Source organism: Eutrigla gurnardus, assembly GCF_963514095.1.
Source record: "Eutrigla gurnardus genome assembly, chromosome: 7".
Classification (NCBI taxonomy): domain Eukaryota; kingdom Metazoa; phylum Chordata; class Actinopteri; order Perciformes; family Triglidae; genus Eutrigla; species Eutrigla gurnardus.
The window spans coordinates 3,982,135-4,004,183 of record NC_139921.1 but is presented as its reverse complement, the minus strand read 5'-3'; the positions used below and the strand labels follow the sequence as shown (position 1 = coordinate 4,004,183).

General features: G+C 41.7%; 1 protein-coding gene across 1 annotated transcript in view; it reads left to right on the top strand.

The window, feature by feature from the left end:
- LOC311016319 (uncharacterized protein) overlaps window positions 1-22,049 on the top strand; it is a 558,990-nt gene that overhangs the window by 337,442 nt on the left and 199,499 nt on the right. Inside the window, exons 16-17 of the mRNA XM_084013943.1 lie at window positions 5,757-5,930; window positions 6,892-7,065. Coding sequence (XP_083870069.1) covers window positions 5,757-5,930; window positions 6,892-7,065 — 348 coding nt within the window. The remainder of the gene's footprint in view (window positions 1-5,756; window positions 5,931-6,891; window positions 7,066-22,049) is intronic.

Sequence of the window (22,049 nt, the reverse complement as noted above, 5' to 3'; positions counted from 1 at the left end):
CTTAAATCCGTGCCTAATCTGTCCCGTTTTGCTTGCGAAAAGCTGGAAAACTGACAGCTTGTTTCGCGCATGCGCACTGTGACACCGACTAGTACAGTTACTGCTAAAGGCTGTGTTTACTGTAGATGAGCGTTTTGAATGGCAAAAAAGCTGTCAGTGAAGCAGCTTATCTGCCAACGCGCATGCGCAGAAATGACTTGTTTGAATTGTTCAGCGGGAAACTGTCAGTGGTTCATTCATTGTGTAGCCTGGTCAAAATGGCTGAACATATTAATTATATTCAGGCTTTGCGTTCAGTGCCGTTTTCGCGGAGACCTTTTGAGGAAAAGAAAGCTATAATTTCAAGTGGTCGGCCTACTCCTGAAGTAAATATCACAAAGACTGCAAAGAATTCCGTCCGTCACTTTCAAGCTAGCACGTATGAGAAACATAAATGGCTAGCTAGCCGACCCCCCTCCCGTCAAACGATCCGGTCTGACAGCGACATATTGCCTGTTCATTCATGAAAACCATCTCGAAACACTCTCAGTCAAACAAGGTGGGGAATGAGAAATCTGCGGCGCTACTAGCCTAGTTCGTTTTAAAAACACACCGGCAGCAGCGCCTACTGATCTGAGACGTGTCAGTGAGTTACTGTAAATGCTGTGCGGAAAACCACCTGTGGTCTGTGATTGAGGTGCAGACGGGTGAGTTTGGAGCTGACGAGAGGATCGCGCTGACGACCGCTTCGTTACATTTTTCACATTGAAAAACTATACAACTGGCATTTAGATGATGTTCTCCATAAAAAAATAAGTGAAATACTGTAATAACAATTCGGTTTTAGTAATCAACCGCTTATAGTGATCAAATGTACTCTGGACCAACGTGATCACTACAAGCTGTTTCCACTAACCATATTATATTTTTGATTAAAAAATATAACGCCCCCCCACGGGCGCGCATGGTATTGACACTTCAGCATGACCACAGTAAATGGTCACCGCTCGCCACTGGCGTACACCATTACCAACATAGAAAGGTTCTGACACAGAATCCCCCCATTTCACCTGCATAGACTGATGAGCGTACCAGTAGACTAAGATTCTAATAATGACTTTAGGCACTCCTCTATGATGCAGCTTAAGGAACAGTTTCTGATGATTCACACGATCAAATGCCTTGGAAGCATCTATAAAACACGTAAAGATAGTGGAATTCAAGCTATTATAACGGTCTAAAATTTCCTTTAAGGCAAATATACACATATCAGTACCATGTTTACGTTTAAAACCGAATTGGTTATCTGTGGTAAGAATATACTTTTCCAACCTGCTGAGGAGGATTTTCTCCCAAGATTTTGGAAACAATGCTGGCTAAAGCTATGGGCCTATAATTGTCTATGCTGTTAATTTTACCAGCTTTGTCCTTAAGAACCGGCACTAATAGTACTGGTAAAATGGCATCAGGCAGAGACCCATGGCCTAAGAATCCTGTCATACATATAGCAAGCAGAGTAATACGTTTCCTGCTAGCATATTTTAGATGCTCAGCAGTTATTTTATCAGCACCACAAGCTTTGTTGTCGTCTAAACCCAATACTGCAGATTGTATCTCTTCTGAATTGATAACTACATTTTCATTATTATGAACATATCCAACCTCATAATTATTCCTCCCATGACAGTTAAACAACTCACTATAGTGTTGTCGCCACCTCTGACAGATAGCATCTGATCCACTGGCTCCCTCAATATCTGTAGGTAAGGGCAATTTACTACTGTTCATGGCTCTAATCTCTTTCCAGAAATCATTATAGTTTTTATATTGTAACTTACATGCCAGAGACTCCGACCTCAGCAAGTTCTCATTCCTTTTGATGTATCGAAGTGCATATTTAAAATGTGCATTTGCACGTTTCTTCTGTTCAAATAAAGGTCCCTGTCTGTCTCTACTAGGGATGTCCCGATCCGATATTTGGATCGGATCGGCCGCCGATATTAGCAAAAAATGCATATCGATATCGGATCGGCCTGCACGGGAAAATCCCGATCCGGACTCCCGATCCAGTTTTTTTTTCCAAAGCTCCGGTCCGTGTTTTCCAGCGCACCGATGTAGGTAATCCATTCCAGTTTTTTTCCGTTTTTCCCCAAAGTCCGGTCCGCGTTTTCCAGCACACCTAGCGCACACCTCGCGACCTGTCCAGCATCCACAAAACAACAATAAGACGGACTTGTGTGCATGTCCAGTGTTTCCCCTACCATTGTACAGGCCATGAAATCAATATGCCAAAAATAAGCCACCTATCAATTCATTCATAAATCAATCATCATTTACATTAGGAGCGCCTCCGCGCAGCACAGTAGACTTGCTCCGCAAGACGCGCAGCCACAAAAATCCTCGCCGCGCGCTCCCGCTACGTTCTTCTTCGTGTAGGCTACTTTACGCGCTTGATGACCGGCTTCCGCGCTGCCTGCTCGCACAGATCCGCTCGTGCGCACATGCGCTGATGCAGGTCGAGTATTGTCGATAAATATATGCACTCCTTCAAAACAGCATCAAGCCATATTGTGTGTGTAGTATTAGGACGTGATGACGTCTGTGGGGGAGGATTGTTTTTGATAAGCTGTGGAACTCTGAGTTAACCTATTTCTATGAACTATTAAGCTGTTGTTGAGTAAACCTATAACTTATATTTTACTTGATAAAATAAGACAATATATGCACTCATGTCGTTGTAGTGTTTTACAGTATCTGTAGCTATTAATGTGATGCTCATCATTTTCCAGCCATATTTTTCCGGCCCCTAATTTTGGATCATTTCCATCAACCGGCATCTTTAATCTTTAATACATGCTAGGATCGGCCGGTATCGGTATCGGCCGATACTAAAAGCTACAATATCGGTATCGGATCGGAAGTGCAAAAAGATGGATCGGGACATCCCTAGTCTCTACCAGACACTATCCAGGCTTTAAATGCCCTCCTAGCTTCGGCATGAAGCCCTGCCACATGCTCATTCCATCCGGGCTTGATATTCTGAAACCCACACTGGAATTTATAGAAAGGCCTACAGGCAGCATGAAGTGATTTCACAATTAAATCATATAAAACACATAAGTCATTAATATGTTGTGAATTTTTACAGTTAATATCACAACATTGTATGGCATCTTTAGGCAATGAGATGTTTCCCAGCAACCTATCAGTCTTAATTAAATAATTCTGGACATCTTCTTCAGTTAGCTTAGACCAATCCAGTCTCCCTGTGTTGATGCTACTAGCCACAGTAGACAAAGCGGGTAGCTTCTCAACATTCACAGACAAAGAAAATGGTATATGATCAGCATTTGCAAACTCATAATGAATCTCCATGGCATCCACTGAATCATGAGCATCAGTTGTACCAACACAGTGATCTAACCATGAGGTAGAATGCCATGCTTCACTGATGTGAGTGTAACTATCAGCAGGCAGGAGAACCTTGCTTGAGAGTACTAAACCAGCATCAGTGCAAAAATTAATTAGATGTCTAGCAAAGAGAGATTTAATATCAGAGATGTCAGCATTCATGTCTCCTACAACGAAAATACAGGTTGAGGCATTATCTTGAATAAAAGAGCCAAGAAATGCTAATCGATTAAGATATTCTGCTTCATTGTCATAACACTCATAAGGAGTGTATATGTTTATGAGGATAAACTTTGTATCATGACAATTAAACTCTATACCAATAGCCCAATCCACTCCCAATCTTACAACTGAAACAAGTGGATCATATTTCTTATTCCAGAGGATAGCTACACCCCCGGGTATCCTACCTCGGACTATTTTAGTAGTTAGATCAGTAGTAGATTCCCCTACCCCATAATATTCATTATGTAATGCATTTAGACCTTCCAAATCCTGATTGGCTAAGAACGTCTCTTGAACACACAAAACATCACAGAGCCCAAGAAGTTCATCAACAATAAAACGACGTGACCTATCCCCTGGACTGTGGCCAAGACGGAGGCCACGCGTATTATACGACCCAACTCGAAACTTCATGATAGTTTGAGTTTTCTACACAGTCTGCTCATGATTCACTTGCCCATTGTCTTTGGATGTAGTGGGCTCCAGGCTTCGGCCACCAGAAGACAGAACAGCTGCATTGGCTTTGCGCTGGGCTCCAGTGGCACGCTCAGCTGCGCGATCTCCACCAGCTGATGCGACACGGGGCTGACGGGCTTCGTAGTAACGGCGAACGTAAATTCCTGCTGGCCACAGCTGCGGATCGTACATCTCATCTACTTCATTGCATTCAGCCATGATATGAAAAGAGCTGAATCTGTCCCGTGTTGATTCAATTCTCCGACATGACACCGATCTGCCCAGTTTATGTGTCAGATAGTCACGTAAGGTGTCAGCTTCCATATCAGGAGCAAACCGAGTGGCGAACACACTCACCAACTTGGTTGTGACGACTCGAATATTACTCCCACCGCCAGTTCCAACTATTCCCATCTGCTTCCTCTCACGTCTCTTGGGTTCACGCAGGTTAGGTTCACGCACATTACGGGGTTTTGGCTGAGAATGCCCCGAAGCATTGGCGTTATTCGGCCCCGGCTTAGAACGCCGACTGTCTCTCACAACCACGCTCCATTTAGGTGACTGGGTCAGAGTTTGTGGAGGGATATTCATTGCCGTAGCTCCCGGTGCAAATTCCGATGTCAGAGCGCGCACAACTTGCTGCTCTTCCTCCTGAACACCACCGGTGATATCGTGAGCAGGTGATCCATTAGGCCTCTCTAGCACAGCCACCCGCTGGTCCATAGCCGCTGTTAGCACTCGCAGGTCATCACTAATACTTGCTTGAGTTTCTAGAATCATTTTCATGCTGGATACTTCCTTGCTTAGCTGTTCAATCCTGCCAAGTAGGGCAGAAACATCAATTCTGCTGAACGTGACAGGTGGAAGCTCATCTAGATAATAGGAAACGAATCTAGGAATATCTTCCCCGCACTCGTTCAGAATCTTTACGCAGGCCTTAACGTTATTAACATCCTTCTGGGGACCTTTGTGCACAACACATCGTTGTGTCGTGTTCGGACAAACTTCAAAGAGCACCTTTTTAGACTCCTCAATCCACTCCGACGGGAAGTTAGTAGAGTGGATAGTCATGTCGAAGACATTTATTCTAACTTTTCTCTGAGTTTTGTCGACATAAGAATGACTCGACCCACAAGAATCTGCGTGATGAGCTACAAACAGAATCTCACATCAGAAACATTCAGAAATGAACTGATTCACAACTGAAAGTGAAACTTAAATAGGATCGACAGATTCACTGACTTTAGACGGTAAAAGTCGGGGGATTTCAAAAAGTGGGCGGTATATTGTGACTCCTCCATAAATGATTGCACATACACTTGCATATTTATGCACATTTGTCTCTGAATGACAAGGATTTAGAATTAAAAAACGTTAAAAGAGTTCTATCTATAACCGGGCGTGGAGAGTTTGTGTGCCGTCATGTGACTGCCTGGCTGCGTTTGATTGGTGAAACGGAGTCAGTGAGAGTCTTGAAAGAAGACTCAGACAGAAATAAACAGATGGCACAGTGTGACGTTAACCTCACCATGGAGCCTAATACGCCACCCAGCTGCAACAATAACCTGATGAACAAACATGTTAAACATCATTTAACTTCATTATGATAATAATGTCAGTTAGAACCTGAGGGGATGAACAGTTGTTTGTAATTGTTTCATCACTAATTTCTGGTTCCTCTTCAGACTCAGTGGCTGTAACCTCTCAGAGAGAAGCTGTGAAGGTCTGTCCTCAGTTCTCAGCTCCCAGTCCTCCAGTCTAAGAGAACTGGACCTGAGTACCAACGACCTGCAGGATTCAGGACTGGAGCTGCTGTCTGCTGGCCTGGAGAGTCCACACTGTCGACTGGAAACTCTCAGGTCAGATTCAACTACTTTGAGAAGTTTACCTATGAAGCTTTCAATGATGTGTTTACATGCACCAAATATTCAGTTATTTATATTCACGTATTCCTAAAAAGACAGTGTTTCCATTTTACTGCTGCAGCGTTAGCATCACTACACTGGTTCAGATGGTTGGAGGCTAAATCATCTCACTGGTTGCTACTCACAAACACTAAATTACCCAGTAATGCAACGGGGTGAAACGTTAACTCTGAACTTAATCAAATCTGTGCAAACTGGAGTTTCTGTGAGTGACGTTTCTATGGCGACAACTGACGAGACTCACTGACAGCTGACAGATGGATCAGAGAGTGGAGGTGATAAACGTCAGTCAGGTCGGTGAAATCTAGAGCCGATAGATAAGTTCACACGGCTGCTCTCAAAGAGGAACGCTGACAGTGAGAACAGAGCTTTGAATCAAGACAGACTCTTTTCTTCCAACTGGCAGTTGAACACCTGAATGCCTCATATGTTCTGAGACTCTTAAGAAGCACATTTTCAAAGCTGTGTTTTGTATTTTACTGTTATTATCAGAGAACTTGTTATTCATAATTCCTCCAGTTCAATATGAAAACTATAAACATTGTTGAAATGTTATTGAATTACAGCCTTTTTTCTTTGCTCGATGGTTTAAAATCAATACCAGATCTTTGTTGGCACACCAGGTCTGAAGACAGACCACATAGACTGTTTCAACTGTTGTTTCTTCTCTTTTCTAACGCTTCAATTTCTCTCTCAATCATTTCAGCTCGTCTCTTGTCTTTCTTTAACTTCCTCCTCTGTCCATCTCTGTCCATCACTCAGCCACGCTTATCCCACCCAGTACAACATCAACACAGCAAAAGACAAATATCACTTTTTCTCATTTTAAAAGTGGACAAATGGACATACGTCTATGTTAAGTCCCCAGAAGTGACAGTAGTGTGTGTGTCTTCAGTCTGTCAGGTTGTCTCATCACAGAGGACGGCTGTTCTTCTCTGGCCTCAGCTCTGGACTCCAACCCCTCCTATCTGAGACAGCTGGACCTGAGCTACAATCATCCAGGAGACTCAGGAGTCAAGCTGCTGTCTGCTGGACTGGAGGGTCCACACTGGAGACTGGACACTCTCAGGTGAGGACAGATGGACAGACATCAGACTGGACACTCTCAGGTGAGGACAGGTGGACAGACATCAGACTGGACACTCAGGTGTGGACAGATGGACAGACATCAGACTGGACACTCTCAGGTGAGGACAGATGGACAGACATCAGACTGGACTCTCAGGTGAGGACAGGTGGACAGACATCAGACTGGACACTCTCAGGTGAAGACAGATGAACAGACATCCAACTGGACTCTCAGGTGAGGACAGATGGACAACAGCTCCAGACTGTGTCTCCATCTCTGACTGAGGAACTCGAGTTCATGTTTAATGGTGGACCTGATTGAGGTCTTTGAATGTCTTCCTGCAGGGTGGACCATTGGGGACAGCAGAGACTGAGACCTGGTGTGAGGAAGTGTGAGTATGTTTTCAGTAACTCAGCTGCTCCAGATTTGAACGTGTTCATGACTGAAATCCGATGATCACGTTTCTATCAGGATGTAGCGTTTGTTTCTTCGTGGCTGTAAAGATGTTGTGTTGTGTTCACACCAAACGCCACATTTTCACACTCAGTTACACACAAAGTCAACGCAGAGACACAAACGGACGGCAATTCCTGCCGGACGGCAACGGAGTCACGTTTGTGTGAGTTTAAATATTTCAACTCAAGAGATAAATTCCTCTGTGTCTCTAAATGGAGGAACCAGATGTTGACTCCTGGGTCTGTGGTCCCCTAGAGGTCTAGATAGTAGCTCACATTAGTCCAGAGACGAGACCAGACTATGTGGAGGAACCAGAGACTGTCTGTGGTCCCCTAGAGGTCCACAATAGTAGCTCACATTAGTCCAGAGACCAGACCACAGGTTGGTCTGGTTTCAATCTTTAGTAATTTAAAGTCCCAGTCGGCAAGTCCGGCGGATCAAGGGCACTCTGTCAGATTTTGAATGTTTACAACTCTCACGCTCCTCCCCCACGACCACCGAGGTCCTTCCCCTCGACTTCGTGCCCTCTGAAATCCCTTAGATCACGCCACCTTTGAAATGTGGGTCCGATGTTGACTCTGGTTTTATCACGGGCACCGTCGCAATCTTTCTTTTTTTCCTTCTTTTCCACCGGTGTTTTCTTTTCCTTGGTTGTTTTGGACCTCCTCGTTTCGGTTTTTAACAAGGAATTGGAAGATTTTTGCTTCTTCCCTCCGCCTCCCCCCTGTGATAGTGGTACGACCCGAGGGGGGAGGGGCTGTGTATGCACGAACACAGCCCTGCGTGCTGATTGGACAGAATGATTCAGGTTGATATTTTGCAAAGCAAACAACAGGCTCTACGTGCACGTAGAGGCACGCTTTTTTTTCTAAAACCGGATGATTTATGTTGTTCTATCGGAGCATAGTGTTGACTTCAGTGAATATGATCAAAAAAATGTTGCCAACTGGGGCTTTAAAGGAAAACACCACCGCATTTCCATACTGAACTATGTTCTGCTCTGATGTTAGACGAGGTGATACATACCTCCCTCTCCTCTGTGCGTGCACTCAATGGCTCTTGCGCGCACTCGCCGCAGCGCTAATTTGCTAGCATGTAGCTTGTCCCAGTATATTCCTTAGGATCCAAAGGGGGGTGAAGTTAGAAGCGACCAAGCACTTCCACGTTGTCCCTATTTAAATACGGTTACGTGAGTGGTTACAAGACCCAAGTTTGGTTACACAAAATAAAACATGCTAATTTTTCTAAGCGGATAACAAGGATAACTATATAGTATGGCGGAGTAACAACTGGAAGCACTTCGACGTCGGCGCAGTAATATCATCACTCCGCTCCCCCTCTTACTTCCGTCAATAGAACCTACGTGACCTGCACGCCGTCGCCTGCACCAGCTGTAGTAGTTTGTGCACAGTTGAGGAACCATCAGGTTGTAGTAAGATAGTTTGTGAACAATCAAACATCATGGTTATAACGTGCATCGTACAGGGTTGTGAAAACAAGCAGAAGGTATATAGTCCCGTCATGTTTTGAGTGATGATATTACTGCGCCGACGTCGAAGTGCTTCCAGTTGTTATTCCGCCATACTATCTAGTTATCCTTGTTATCCGCTTAGAAAAATTGGCATGTTTCATTTTGTGTAACCAAACTTGGGTCGTGTAACTACTCACGTAACCGTATTTAAATAGGGACAACGTGGAAGTGCTTGGTCGCTTCTAACTTCATCCCCCTTTGGATCCTAAGGACAAGCTACATGCTAGCAAATTAGCGCTGCGCGGAGTCCGCGCAAGAGCCATTGAGTGCACGCACAGAGGAGAGGGAGGTATGTATCACCTCATCTAACATCAGAGCAGAACATAGTTCAGTATGGAAATGCGGTGGTGTTTTCCTTTAAGGCCAAACTGTGATATTTTTTCGACCAACGATGTAATTTTGTAGTGATTTTGTTTTGTCTGCTAATCATCAGTGATCTAGAACAGACAGGTTGCGTTCTCACTAATCCAACTTTCCTAACGGCTCTACATATATTACACTAATTATACACATATATAGAAACCTGTTCTCCAGGCAGGACCACACGGCCTCCCACAAAGAACACCCCCACTCCACATGGCTGACTGGTCGACACTAGTGATGTCCAAATGAAGCTTCGTGAAGCATTTTCTTTATTTTCTGAGCCCAATAGATGGCGCTCTCTGTTCAACAAAGGGTTGAAAGCAATGGCAATATATCGGCCGTCAACCACTACACACACACACACACACACACACACACTTGTATAGTATTTAGTTAGATAGGCCACTTGGACTTAGTGTATGTTTCTTTGTTTATTGTTAATAAACCCCTTATGAACATACTGCTGTGTTTATTAATGTTGTATAAGAATGAATGATATCAACCTCTTCTCTGTTAAGAATTCACAAATCCTTCAACTGTTTGTACTCATATTCTAAGTTATTAATTATTAGCATTTGAGTACAAACTCCTTTATATTGAGACTGAGTATTGATATTAATAATTATCTATTAATAACTGAATCTACTCCTGCTAGTTCCCCAACACTGTGTTTTTCTCTGCCATCCAACAAAACACACACCACTACACACCGGTGTCCTATTTATCAATGAAATGTATGACGTGACCCATCACCATCAAGTTACCGCCCCCTTGTGATGTCATATACTAATACCCAAAGTATATTTATTAAGCTTTAAAACACAAACAAAAAACACCCAATTGTCTCCAACAATAACCTTTAGCTGCATTGTGTTTGTTCTCTCCATCAGATGTCTGTGAACTGGAACTGGACACAAACACAGTCAGCAGAAACCTCAAACTGGACGACACCAACAGGAAGGTGACAGGTGTGTCAGACGACCAGTCATATCCAGATCATCCAGACAGATTTGTCTCAGAGCCTCAGCTGCTGTGTAGAGACGGTCTGACTGGTCGCTGTTACTGGGAGGTCGAGTGGAGAGGATGGGTTGATATATCAGTGAGTTACAGAGGAATCAAGAGGAGAGGAGACGACTCTGGGTTTGGAAGGAATGATCAGTCCTGGAGTCTGAGTTGTTATGATGGTGGTTACTATGTCTGTCACAAAAACAAAGAGACACTCATCTCCTCCTCCTCCTCCTCCCCTGGTGTGGTAGCAGTGTACTTGGACTGTCCTGCTGGCACTTTGACCTTCTACAAAGTCTCCTCTGACAAACTGATCCACCTCCACACCTTCAACACCACATTCACTGAACCTCTTTATCCTGGGTTTAGAGTCTGGTCTGAATCATCAGTGTCTCTGCGTCTCTGAAACTGTTAACATCAAACACAAAGCAAATTGTTCACACGGTGCAATTACATTCAGAGTCAATGCAAAGATGTGAATGAAAGAATTTCAATTTGTAATTCTCCTTGTCCTTCTCCCTGTTTCTTCATTGTTGGAGAAAATGCTCCTGCTAAATGCACTAAGGAATTATAAACTATGATGATGCTGCAGCTGTGATTTTCCATTCATCAACGCTTTATAACGCTTGCTCTTACTAAAAATAGGATTAGATGATATTATAGATGAGGAGCAATCTGGGTTTATGCCAGGGAGAAATATTGTAAACAATATTAGTTTGATTTTGGACATAATAGAGTATAATGAATTTATACCTGATGAAAGTTTTATTCTATTTGTGGACTTCTATAAAGCATTTGATACGGTTAATCACCAGTTTATGTTTAAAGTTATTCAATGTTTTGGTTTGGGAAATAGGTTTCTGAGGGCAGTTCAAACACTTTATAAAGGAAGTAACAGTTCAATTAAGATAACAAATGGCACAACACCCAGATTTAATATTAGTCGTGGAATTAGACAAGGTTGCCCACTAAGTCCTTTCTTGTTTTTGCTGGTCACACAGGTCATGGCAACACATATTAAAGAAAGCAACTTTTAGGGTATAAGAGCCGTAGGTAGAGAATTCAAATTGGCTCAGTTAGCGGATGATACAGCAATTTTTTTGTCCAACCAAAATGAACTTGTCACAGCTGTGCAATGTATCAGAGAGTTTTCTGAGGTTTCTGGGTTGACAATGAACCTTAATAAATCTATGCTGTTTCCCCTTAAACATTGTGATCTGTCAGAACTGAATGATATTCCCATCAAACAAACTGTGACATATTTGGGTGTTGTGCTTGACAAAAATGAGAACAGGCGCTCTGAGATAAACTTTGAACCAATAACTCAACAGATACAAAGAAAATTCAATATGTGGCTAATGAGAGATCTATCTTTACACGGTCGGACTCTGTTATCTAAAGCTGAAGGAATATCAAGATCTGTATATTTATCACTAGCACTAGAAATGCCTGCAGAAGTCTCTAAGAAATTAGATCAAATCTTATTCAACTTTATCTGGAAGAACAGATGCCATTACTTAAAAAAAGATATCTTGTGTAACTCCAAGAGGGATGGTGGTCTGGATGTGTTAACCTTTGAAATGTTGAATCACTCTTTCAAGATCAACTGGTTAAGTAAGTTATGTAGACAAAAGAACAACTTCTGGAACTCCTTTGCTACACATGTATTTAATTCATTAGGTGGTATACGGTTTATGATGAAATGTAACTATAAAATTGAAAGACTTCCTGTCAAACTCTCAAATTTTCACAAACAAGCTTTGCTGTCCTGGAAATTGATCTACAAACATAATTAGTTAATAAACCAGTTATTATATCTGGAACAATAAGGACATCCTTTACAAAAAACAATCACTGTTTTACAAGGACTGGATGAAGCATACAATTCTATTAGTTGACCAACCTATTAATGACCATGGCTTCTTACTTTCTTATGAAGAATTTTTGTTAAAATTTCAACTCCCAGTCACACCGAAACAATACGCCAGCTTCTTAAAGGGACTGAAAGAATTACTGCTGTTCCAGGAAATTATACTTGTGATATTTTTGTGGGCGGAGTTGATATTACAAAAAGACCCTGCTCTAACAGATTTTTGAGAAGCTGCTTACGAACCAAGATCCTACCTAGAGGTCAAACTAAATGGTCTGCACAATTTGGAGAAATTAACTGGAATAAAGCATGGTTGGTTGGTGAAAAAATTCTGTCTCAATAATAAGGTGAAAGATATCTCGTTTAAAATTTTACATCAAATCTACCCTGCAAAGAAAACCCTTGAAATATTTAAATTAGACATTGAATATGCATGTGATTTTTGTGGACTTGAAGATGAAACCATTTCTCACTTATTTTATCATTGTGCCTACAGTAAAACCCTTTGGAATGATGTTCAACACTTTGTGCAAGAGAAAACTGTCCTATGTTTGTGTTTTTTGTTTTTGTCTGTTGTGCTGTGTTTGTTGTTTGCTTTATTGTCTCAATAAAAAAAATAAAAAAAACTTAGACCTCAGGGGGGACATTGGGATTTGGCCAAAGACTATTCGACCGCAGCCAGAAATCCTCTAGGTCTGACGCCCATGCTGTAAACTGAAGAACTGTTCATGTGTTCGGTGCTGCGTTGAATCCTGCGGCAGTACTGCGCAGGACCGTTTCAGCAGCGGTTGCGCAGTATTGCCCTTCCTCAACACTTCCTCTTCCTCTCTTCTATTAGAAGCCGGAAACAAAACAAGGCTGTCATATGATTTCTGCTCGTGCCTCCTGTCTTGTGTTTAATAAGGTTAGCTGTGAAATACATTATAATGAAGTCCAAGAAGGTTTCCATTTAATTGTCATTTAATAGCCGGCGCTGCAACTTTATCGGTCGACGGAAGCAACTCACAGCTGAATGTCGCCAGAAAACTGGCTCGTTAGCTAACACGTTAGCATGCTTTAGTCCTGTTTTTTAACACAGTCCAAGCTAACTCGTTAGCATGCTTTAGTCCTGTTTTTTAACACAGTCCCAGCTAACACGTTAGCGTGCTTTAGTCCACTTCATTGAGAGTCCAAGCTAACACTGGGGACGTGTAATCGGCCTGCTGTCTCCTCACGACGCTGAAGTTGGCTTCCGATTCGCCAGCCTCCGATTCGGCACTTAAGGGGAAAGTTAAGGGCAAATTAACCCATTGTGCAGTGCGACTGTTTGTCCACTGATTGACTGTTTTTTTGTGACACTTCTTGATGTGAAAACTTTTTAGACATGTTAGGAAAGATATCAGCTTTGCCTGACACCTACTATTGTATCTGTGAAACTTTTATTTTATTTGTGAAAATTCAATAAAGGCACATTATACTGTTTTTCCAGCATGTAGACCACATTAGACCAGGTCCAGATCAAAAACCACTGTGCATAGACTTCTCAAATCTGGACTGGATTAATGTAGAGACCTTGAAGATTCATAAAAACACAGTTTCTGATTTGTGAAACCTTTATTCTATTTGTGAAAATGCAATAAAGGCACATTATATTGTTTTTCCAGCATGTAGACCTCATTAGACCAGGTCCAGATCAAAGACCACTGTGCATAGACTTCTCAAATCTGGACTGGATTAATCTACAGACCTTGAAGATTCATAAAAACACTGTTTCTGATTTGTGAAACCTTTATTCTATTTGTGAAAATGCAATAAAGGCACATTATATTGTTTTTCCAGCATGTAGACCTCATTAGACCAGGTCCAGATCAAAAACCACTGTGCGTAGACTTCTCAAATCTGGACTCGATTAATGTAGAGACCTTGAAGATTCATAAAAACACAGTTTCTGATTTGTGAAACCTTTATTCTATTTGTGAAAATGCAATAAAGGCACATTATACTGTTTTCCAGCATGTAGACCTCATTAGACCAGGTCCAGATCAAAAACTACTGTGCCTAGACCTCTCAAATCTGGACTGGATTAATGTAGAGACCTTGAAGATTCATAAAAACACTGTTTCTGATTTGTGAAACCTTTATTCTATTTGTGAAAATGCAATAAAGGCACATTATATTGTTTTTCCAGCATGTAGACCTCATTAGACCAGGTCCAGATCAAAAACCACTGTGCGTAGACTTCTCAAATCTGGACTGGATTAATGTAGAGACCTTGAAGATTCATAAAAACCCAGTTTCTGATTTGTGAAACCTTTATTCTATTTGTGAAAATGCAATAAAGGCACATTATACTGTTTTTCAAGCATGTAGACCACATTAGACCAGGTCCAGATCAAAGACCACTGTGCATAGACTTCTCAAATCTGGACTGGATTAATCTACAGACCTTGAAGATTCATAAAAACACAGTTTCTGATTTGTGAAACCTTTATTCTATTTGTGAAAATGCAATAAAGGCACATTATATTGTTTTTCCAGCATGTAGACCACATTAGACCAGGTCCAGATCAAAAACCACTGTACCTAGACTTCTCAAATCTGGACTCGATTAATGTAGAGACCTTGAAGATTCATAAAAACACAGTTTCTGATTTGTGAAACCTTTATTCTATTTGTGAAAATGCAATAAAGGCACATTATACTGTTTTCCAGCATGTAGACCTCATTAGACCAGGTCCAGATCAAAAACTACTGTGCCTAGACCTCTCAAATCTGGACTGGATTAATGTAGAGACCTTGAAGATTCATAAAAACACTGTTTCTGATTTGTGAAACCTTTATTCTATTTGTGAAAATGCAATAAAGGCACATTATATTGTTTTTCCAACCTGATCTCACAGAAATGCGTGAAAGAAGCACGACCTCTTAATAACGCATTGCGTGCTCCTGGCACGCATTGTGTAAGAATTCCGTGTGATCACCACGCAAACAGTCTTCACTGAAAGTCAATTAGGATCCGTTCCGTGGCGGACACACGCATTGTCAGCTTCAAAGACGTCACGCTGTGGGTGTTGTTTCATAGATCCCGGAAGTGCAAATGTAGATTAATCGATATTCTGAAGAAAGATCTGATTATAAGCCATAACGTTGTAACCATCCAAGGCAGACTGTGTAACGATAGTATGTGCCTCTGTCGAGTCCAAAATCCCCGTGTAATATCAACTTTATTTTAAGAAAACACGTTTTATTTCCAATGTCATATCACGGAGAAGCACTACATTACCCATAATCCTCATGTCTATCACCGACGTGTCTGATTGGTCGAGTTTGGTTAAACATTATTTTCTTAGTAACTAAAAAATAAAACAAATTGAGCTCATATTATTTTCTTATTAACTAAAAGGTCTTAACATCTTTTTAATTAAATGAGTGAAATTTTATATTTTATCTGAAAAACACCGGCGTTGCCCGTTGCCTTGGTAACGTGGGTGTGTCCTCCATATTCACCGCGTTTTCTGCCCCCCGCCAGACCACTTCCGGCCAGCCACAGTAAGTAACTCTCTCCGGTTTCAGCCAAAGGCCTCTTTATTATTTCAAATCACAAAATTATATTACTGTTATTTCTTCCATTGTAGCACAGTGTTTCTAGCGTTTTAACTGCGGAGCTTAGTTTGAGTGTTTTAATATGATGCATTGTTATCGTTGTTAACTCTAGCTTGACCATACAGTGTAAAGGCGGGTCCACACCGGACCGAAAATCGGCGTCTTTGAGAGAGTCGGCGTCCGTGACATGAGTCTACTTGGTGTGGTCGCTCGAATCGGCCCACGTCGGCGTTCATTTCAGCCGATTCAAATGTGTAATCCGCCATTCGAGTCGGCCATATTAAGTAGCACGACTTCATTTACCGACGCGAGTCGGGCAGTCGGTGCGGTGTGGACCCGCCTTAATAGGAGCTTGCTTGACCGACCGAACGTTAGCAGATTATGCTATCGTTGCATGACAGCTAGCGGTCTCTGGCAAGATTTAGTCAGTCTGTCAACCACCGAAATCAGTTGATCATTTTGTAGGAGCTGTTTAATTTTTGTGTTTTATTTAGTTGGGGTTGGGTTTGGTAACTTCCGCTGACGCAGGAAGTGAGTTAGGGCACTACAGGTAACTTGGGGTTATAACGTTATATAGCTATATATTGAAGAGTTCATTTGTACATTAAAGATTGGTTTGTATTGTACATAGTGATTTTGATTAGGTTAAAATATTTGATTGATAATAGTATATTTGGTGACAGAAAATAATAAATGCTCATTTATTTGAAAGCTATTCTAATTATGCTTTTCTTTTTCTTCTTTTGCAGCTTCATTGCAACATTTACATTGAGACACCCACACACACATACACACACACTCACCAAAAAAACAAAGGCACTTTTAAGAGCCATTCTGTATCGTTTGTCTTACCCCTGTCTTTCAATCACTCTCTCTCTTTCAGTCATTCTCACTGTCTTTCTCTCTCTTTCAGTCAGTCACTCTCTCTCTCTCTTCATTTTGTGTATTGTTCATTGTCTTTGTATCGTATTGTATTGTTTGTTTTTTCGTTTTTGTTCGGTCTTGTCTTTCTGCGATGCCTGGGGGATCCCTAAAAAAAACATGCCCAAACTGTGGGCAAAAAATTTACAATGGTGTGAAGGTTTGTCCATTTTGTCAGTCCCCACAACCTCAGCAAGTGAGGAGAAGAAAAAAAAATAGAAAAATTCCATCGTCAGGTCACTGAGTGGTGTGCCTCAGTGACTAAAAATAAACTAAAGTCACATGTCATGGACGATGCAGCTATTTTGGTATGTATTTTACAGAATATTCTCATTCACCCAAAGGGTAAAAATGTTTGTTTTATTACTTTGACATAATGAATGGACTTGTATTTATTGAAAGCTTGAGAGTAAATATATCTATAAACTGCAGTTTTGTGTATGGATTGTGTAACTGATCTCTTTTCTTCTCAACAATTTTTTTTCCAGCTTGAGAAATTGCACGCCCTTGGCCTAAAGCCTCTTCTGCTGCTTGGATACCCCAAAACGTCAAGAGTCATGATGCCACAGTATTCAAGACTGAGCACAGCAGCAAGGACCTGCCTCCAAAATATGGAGGCAGTGTTCAAATTAATGATTGAAGGTGAGATTGTATATATTTAATAACCATGAAATGCACACACATTCATATATTGACTTTATTTGCACTGCACAATGTATGGTGTTAAGGTTAAATATTTTATTTGAAATTTATAATGCATAAATTAGTGCCTTTGCCAGGTAAGATAAAAAAGCATAGCCTCATCGTTCATTTTATTTAAAATTAAGACTGTAAATCCACCAATGTATTTCCCACAGTCAGAAGATACTACTTTTCTGATCTACTACAGATTTCCCCAACCTCTCTTAAGTCATAGATTCCCAATGTTACAAAAAGTACATTAAATGTTGATCCCAAAAAAGTGAGGTTTCAAAGCCACTCTCATGTCAATAACTTAAAAAGCCTTTATTCAGATGGCTTCATGGGGAAATTCTTAAAAATATAGAGAGTACTAGTGCATGTTAAAATGGAGCGAGGTAACCATTCTCTCATTTTGTTCATACTTTTTATTCCTTCTTTGCACTCTTTATTATTGTTATTATATTTTATTTGGTGTGGACATCGCAAGTTACATTTCCATTCTTGATATCAACTCTGTAGCTCAGCACCTGCCCTGCCCGGACATGGATGTGCGTGCTCCCCTTTTACTATAAAGCAAAGACAACATCATCCAAGAACAGAACCAGACCTGACCTATTCATGTGGGCACTGTTGTTTAGATTTGAGCCACAGTTTGAATCCTCTGTCAAAAATATTGCCACATATCTCTAGTTTTAAATTAATAGGCAAAGGGTTCCAGAGTTTTGCCCCCTTCACAGAAAAAAACAGTCTGACCAAATGAGGTCTTGTGCTTTGGGACAAAACAATCACTGTTGGAGGCTTGCATGGTTGCTCTACCAAAGAGCACCTTCATTGCACTTTTTTTGAATTTCTGAGCACTCTGGACCTTGTCTTTCTGATTAATTAAATATGATTAAGACATATTTATGCATTGACAATCAATTTAAACATGATTTTTTGGTAACTATCACATGTTATCGGACTGTTTTCTAGTTAGCAACTGAACTGAACTGATAGTTTGAATCAGACTGAAAGCTTAGAGGAGCTGTTTTTTAATCAAAGTTTACTATTATAGATGCCACTTGTCCCAACATGTTTACACTGTCTTTTCTTGCCCCCCGCTTAAGACAGGGGGCAGCTGAGAGGAGATTCATTCATTCAGAGTTTATAACACTAATTGCACCATTTCACTCCATGACAGACAGACTTCACATTGGGGGGGATTTGAATGTCCAGGATCCCACCACTAACATTTTAGTCCAGTAATGTCTAATCACTGAAATCACTTTGCTCTCATGGCACATCTGAAACAGTGCAAGAGATCTGAGATAAATTGTGATAGGAGGGGTGGGGCAGATTGGTTTGACTTGACAATGAAATGTTGATGAATTCTGCTGAAAATGTGTATTTGTTTTTCCATTTCTTTAATTTTTTAAGTAGGACTTAAAAGAACGTAAAGTGACCATAAAAGAGGTATAGGTTAAGTACATCTGATGTAGGTTGCCTTCTTTAAAACTTGTATTTATATGTGTTCCATATATTGTGTATAGGTTGGACAACACTCAACCCTGACCAACTTGACCAACCTGAAGATCCCTCCACTCCACTGTCACTGCAAGTCCCACCCACCCAACCACCTCAAGAAGAGGATTTTTTTATTTTAGATTTGGTACCATGTGACACACCCGTCACCCAGGAGACACCACACCCACATCCACCACACCTGGTCCCATCACCTATGCAGCCACCACCACCACAGCAGGTCCTCCCTCTTCAGCCCCCACCACAGCAGGTCCCCCCTCGTCAGCCCCCACCACAGCAGCTCCCCCCTCGTCAGCCCCCACCACAGCAGCTCCCCCCTCTTCAGCCCCCACCACAGCAGCTCCCCCCTCGTCAGCCCCCACCACAGCAGCTCCCCCCTCTTCAGCCCCCACCACAGCAGCTCCCCCCTCGTCAGCCCCCACCACAGCAGGTCCTCCCTCTTCAGCCCCCACCACAGCAGCTCCCCCCTCGTCAGCCCCCACCACAGCAGCTCCCCCCTCGTCAGCCCCCACCACAGCAGCTCCCCCCTCTTCAGCCCCCACCACAGCAGCTCCCCCCTCGTCAGCCCCCACCACAGCAGCTCCCCCCTCGTCAGCCCCCACCACAGCAGCTCCCCCTTCTTCAGCCCCCACCACAGCAGGCCCCCCCTCTTCAGCCACTACAACTTACAAAACCTAAAAAAAAGAACTAAAAGAATGAAAGGTATGTTTAGTTTAATGTCTTGTACTCTACTGACATTTTTATCGCCCATAATTATCACAAAGTCAATATGATTTTTGTAGATTTTCAAAAAAACATTGATTTGGTCTGATTCAGATGCACTTCAATGACTTGAATAGATGGTATCTATGTTTGCTCACATGCCCCTCTCTTATTAATAGAGGAACCTGTCTGTTAATCTTTATTTAAATTATAAATGATATTTGGATTGATGGCTCTCTGCACATCATTTCTTTGTGTAATGTAGAACTGCAAAGCCAAAGTACCTGTGTAAGAAATTTGAGAGAAAAAATTATATCCTCAGGTTCAAGCAATGTCAGGTGTAATCAGTCCATTACTGAAGGGATGAGAAGTCAAGATTTAGAATAAAACCATGTGCAGACCATCAAACTCGTGATTCTCAAGTCTCATAAGCAAAAGCTAAATGATGTCACACAGTGACAAAGGTTCATGCAAGTTTGAGCATTTTGAGTGTTATGCAAAAACTAATACACATGTATGTTCTGCACATTTTTTGCAAATGATATATTCCTTTCGATTATAGACTGCCCTCACAACCAGCTGGAGACCTTCCCAGTCCGGGGAATACTTAGGACAAGGAACAGAAAGGTAGGACAATGCTAGTAATTAACTGTTGATGGAGACATCCTGTAAAAGTATTTTAGCTTGCAGTGTCAGTAAAAGATCTTGTTTGGTGACTACTATTAAAAATATACAGTATATAAACTATATCAGCAATACATTTATTGTATTCCTTGTGAATGTACAAAATTCAAATAACATACAGATGTACAATATTTTTGTCTGCTTGACACAGGGGAAGACGGAACACCTTTATGACTGGCAGCCCTGCACCTTATGGTACGTTAATTAGCTTTAGGTTATGTACAGTTATATCTATTTATATTATTGTGCTGCATCTTATAGTACAGTGTAGTGTTTAGGCTTCTGGAAATTCTTGACAGGTCATTTTCTTGGGTGGAGGAAAAAAGTAAATACAAAAATTTCAGTGCTGTTTCCGTCAGTCTGCCCAAGGGCAGCTGTGCCTACACACGTAGCTTACCACCACCGGTGTGAATGTGGTATGAATGAATAATGGTTTGGGTATCGGGTTCAATAGAAAAGCGCTATATAAATGTAAACCATTATTATTATCATTGTTTACACTTGTCGGGATACGGGGGTCTGTTTCAGGAAGGAGGTTCAACAAACTCTGTGCCTAACCATGATCTCTGAGTTGAGTTACCCTCACATGCAACTCGAGTTACTGTTTTCAGAACATTTGATTGTAGTTAGCTCAGTCGACTCTGAGTAAGTTCACTCTGAGTTAAGCCGACAGTAAAAAGCCATCATCAATGGAGCACTGATTCCACTATTCACCATGGCAACAGGTACATAAAAGACAAAGCCTCCATTTTAATCCAGTGGAAATAGAGATATTAATGCACACTCAAGGAACTGCAACTGAAAATTATGGCTAGAGAAACAATATTGATCGAAGACATAAATACATGACTGTAAACTCAGTCTGACCCAGTAACAATATGTTTGGTGATTTGAACTTCAAAAGACGTTGAGGTTAAGATACAGTAGATTTGAATATGTTACACATCTATTTTTATCTTTACTCAAGAGCATTCATTGAAATGCTGTTAAAATATGTTCATATTATTGTAATTATTAACATAATAATCTCCAATATTAGGCTATAGGAATTATGTTCCATCAGTGCAAACAATCGAATCTTGAGTGATAGAGATCATCATTGATACTATGTGTCTAAAGTTATTTCAGTGCAGGTGCAGCTACTTTAACAGACTGATACATGTGCACAGACAAAGACTAAAATAGCAGAGGTTTGATTCTGAGCTGAGGGTGAATTTATGCTGTGTAACATTTGAATGTGAAGGCAAAATACAATGCTCAAAGAAATGATTTACAGTATGTGCACAAAACCAGTGACTTTAGACAGTCCTGAGTGGCAAACTACTATCCATCAGGATTTAGATTGTGACAGACAGTAAATCTGCCCCGGTCCTCCTCTCTTGGACCGGGGCACACCTGTACTACCTGCGGACCCCGTTGCCTCGCCGGTGTGGAGCTGCGACGATGAGGCCCGGGTGGCTGGGGAATTCACAGGGGAGCCACCTCAGAGGCCTTCGAACCGGACCTCCTCCGCCCGGCGCAAGATCCTGAAGGAGGCTGTGCTCCGCCGCTCCGGTCGGTTTCCTCGCCCGGACCCGGCGGGGAATCACACTCCAACCTCCGATGCCACTGGCTGCCAGGTGAGCCAGAAACCGTCTGGCTCAAAATAATTGGAGACTCAATAATTAA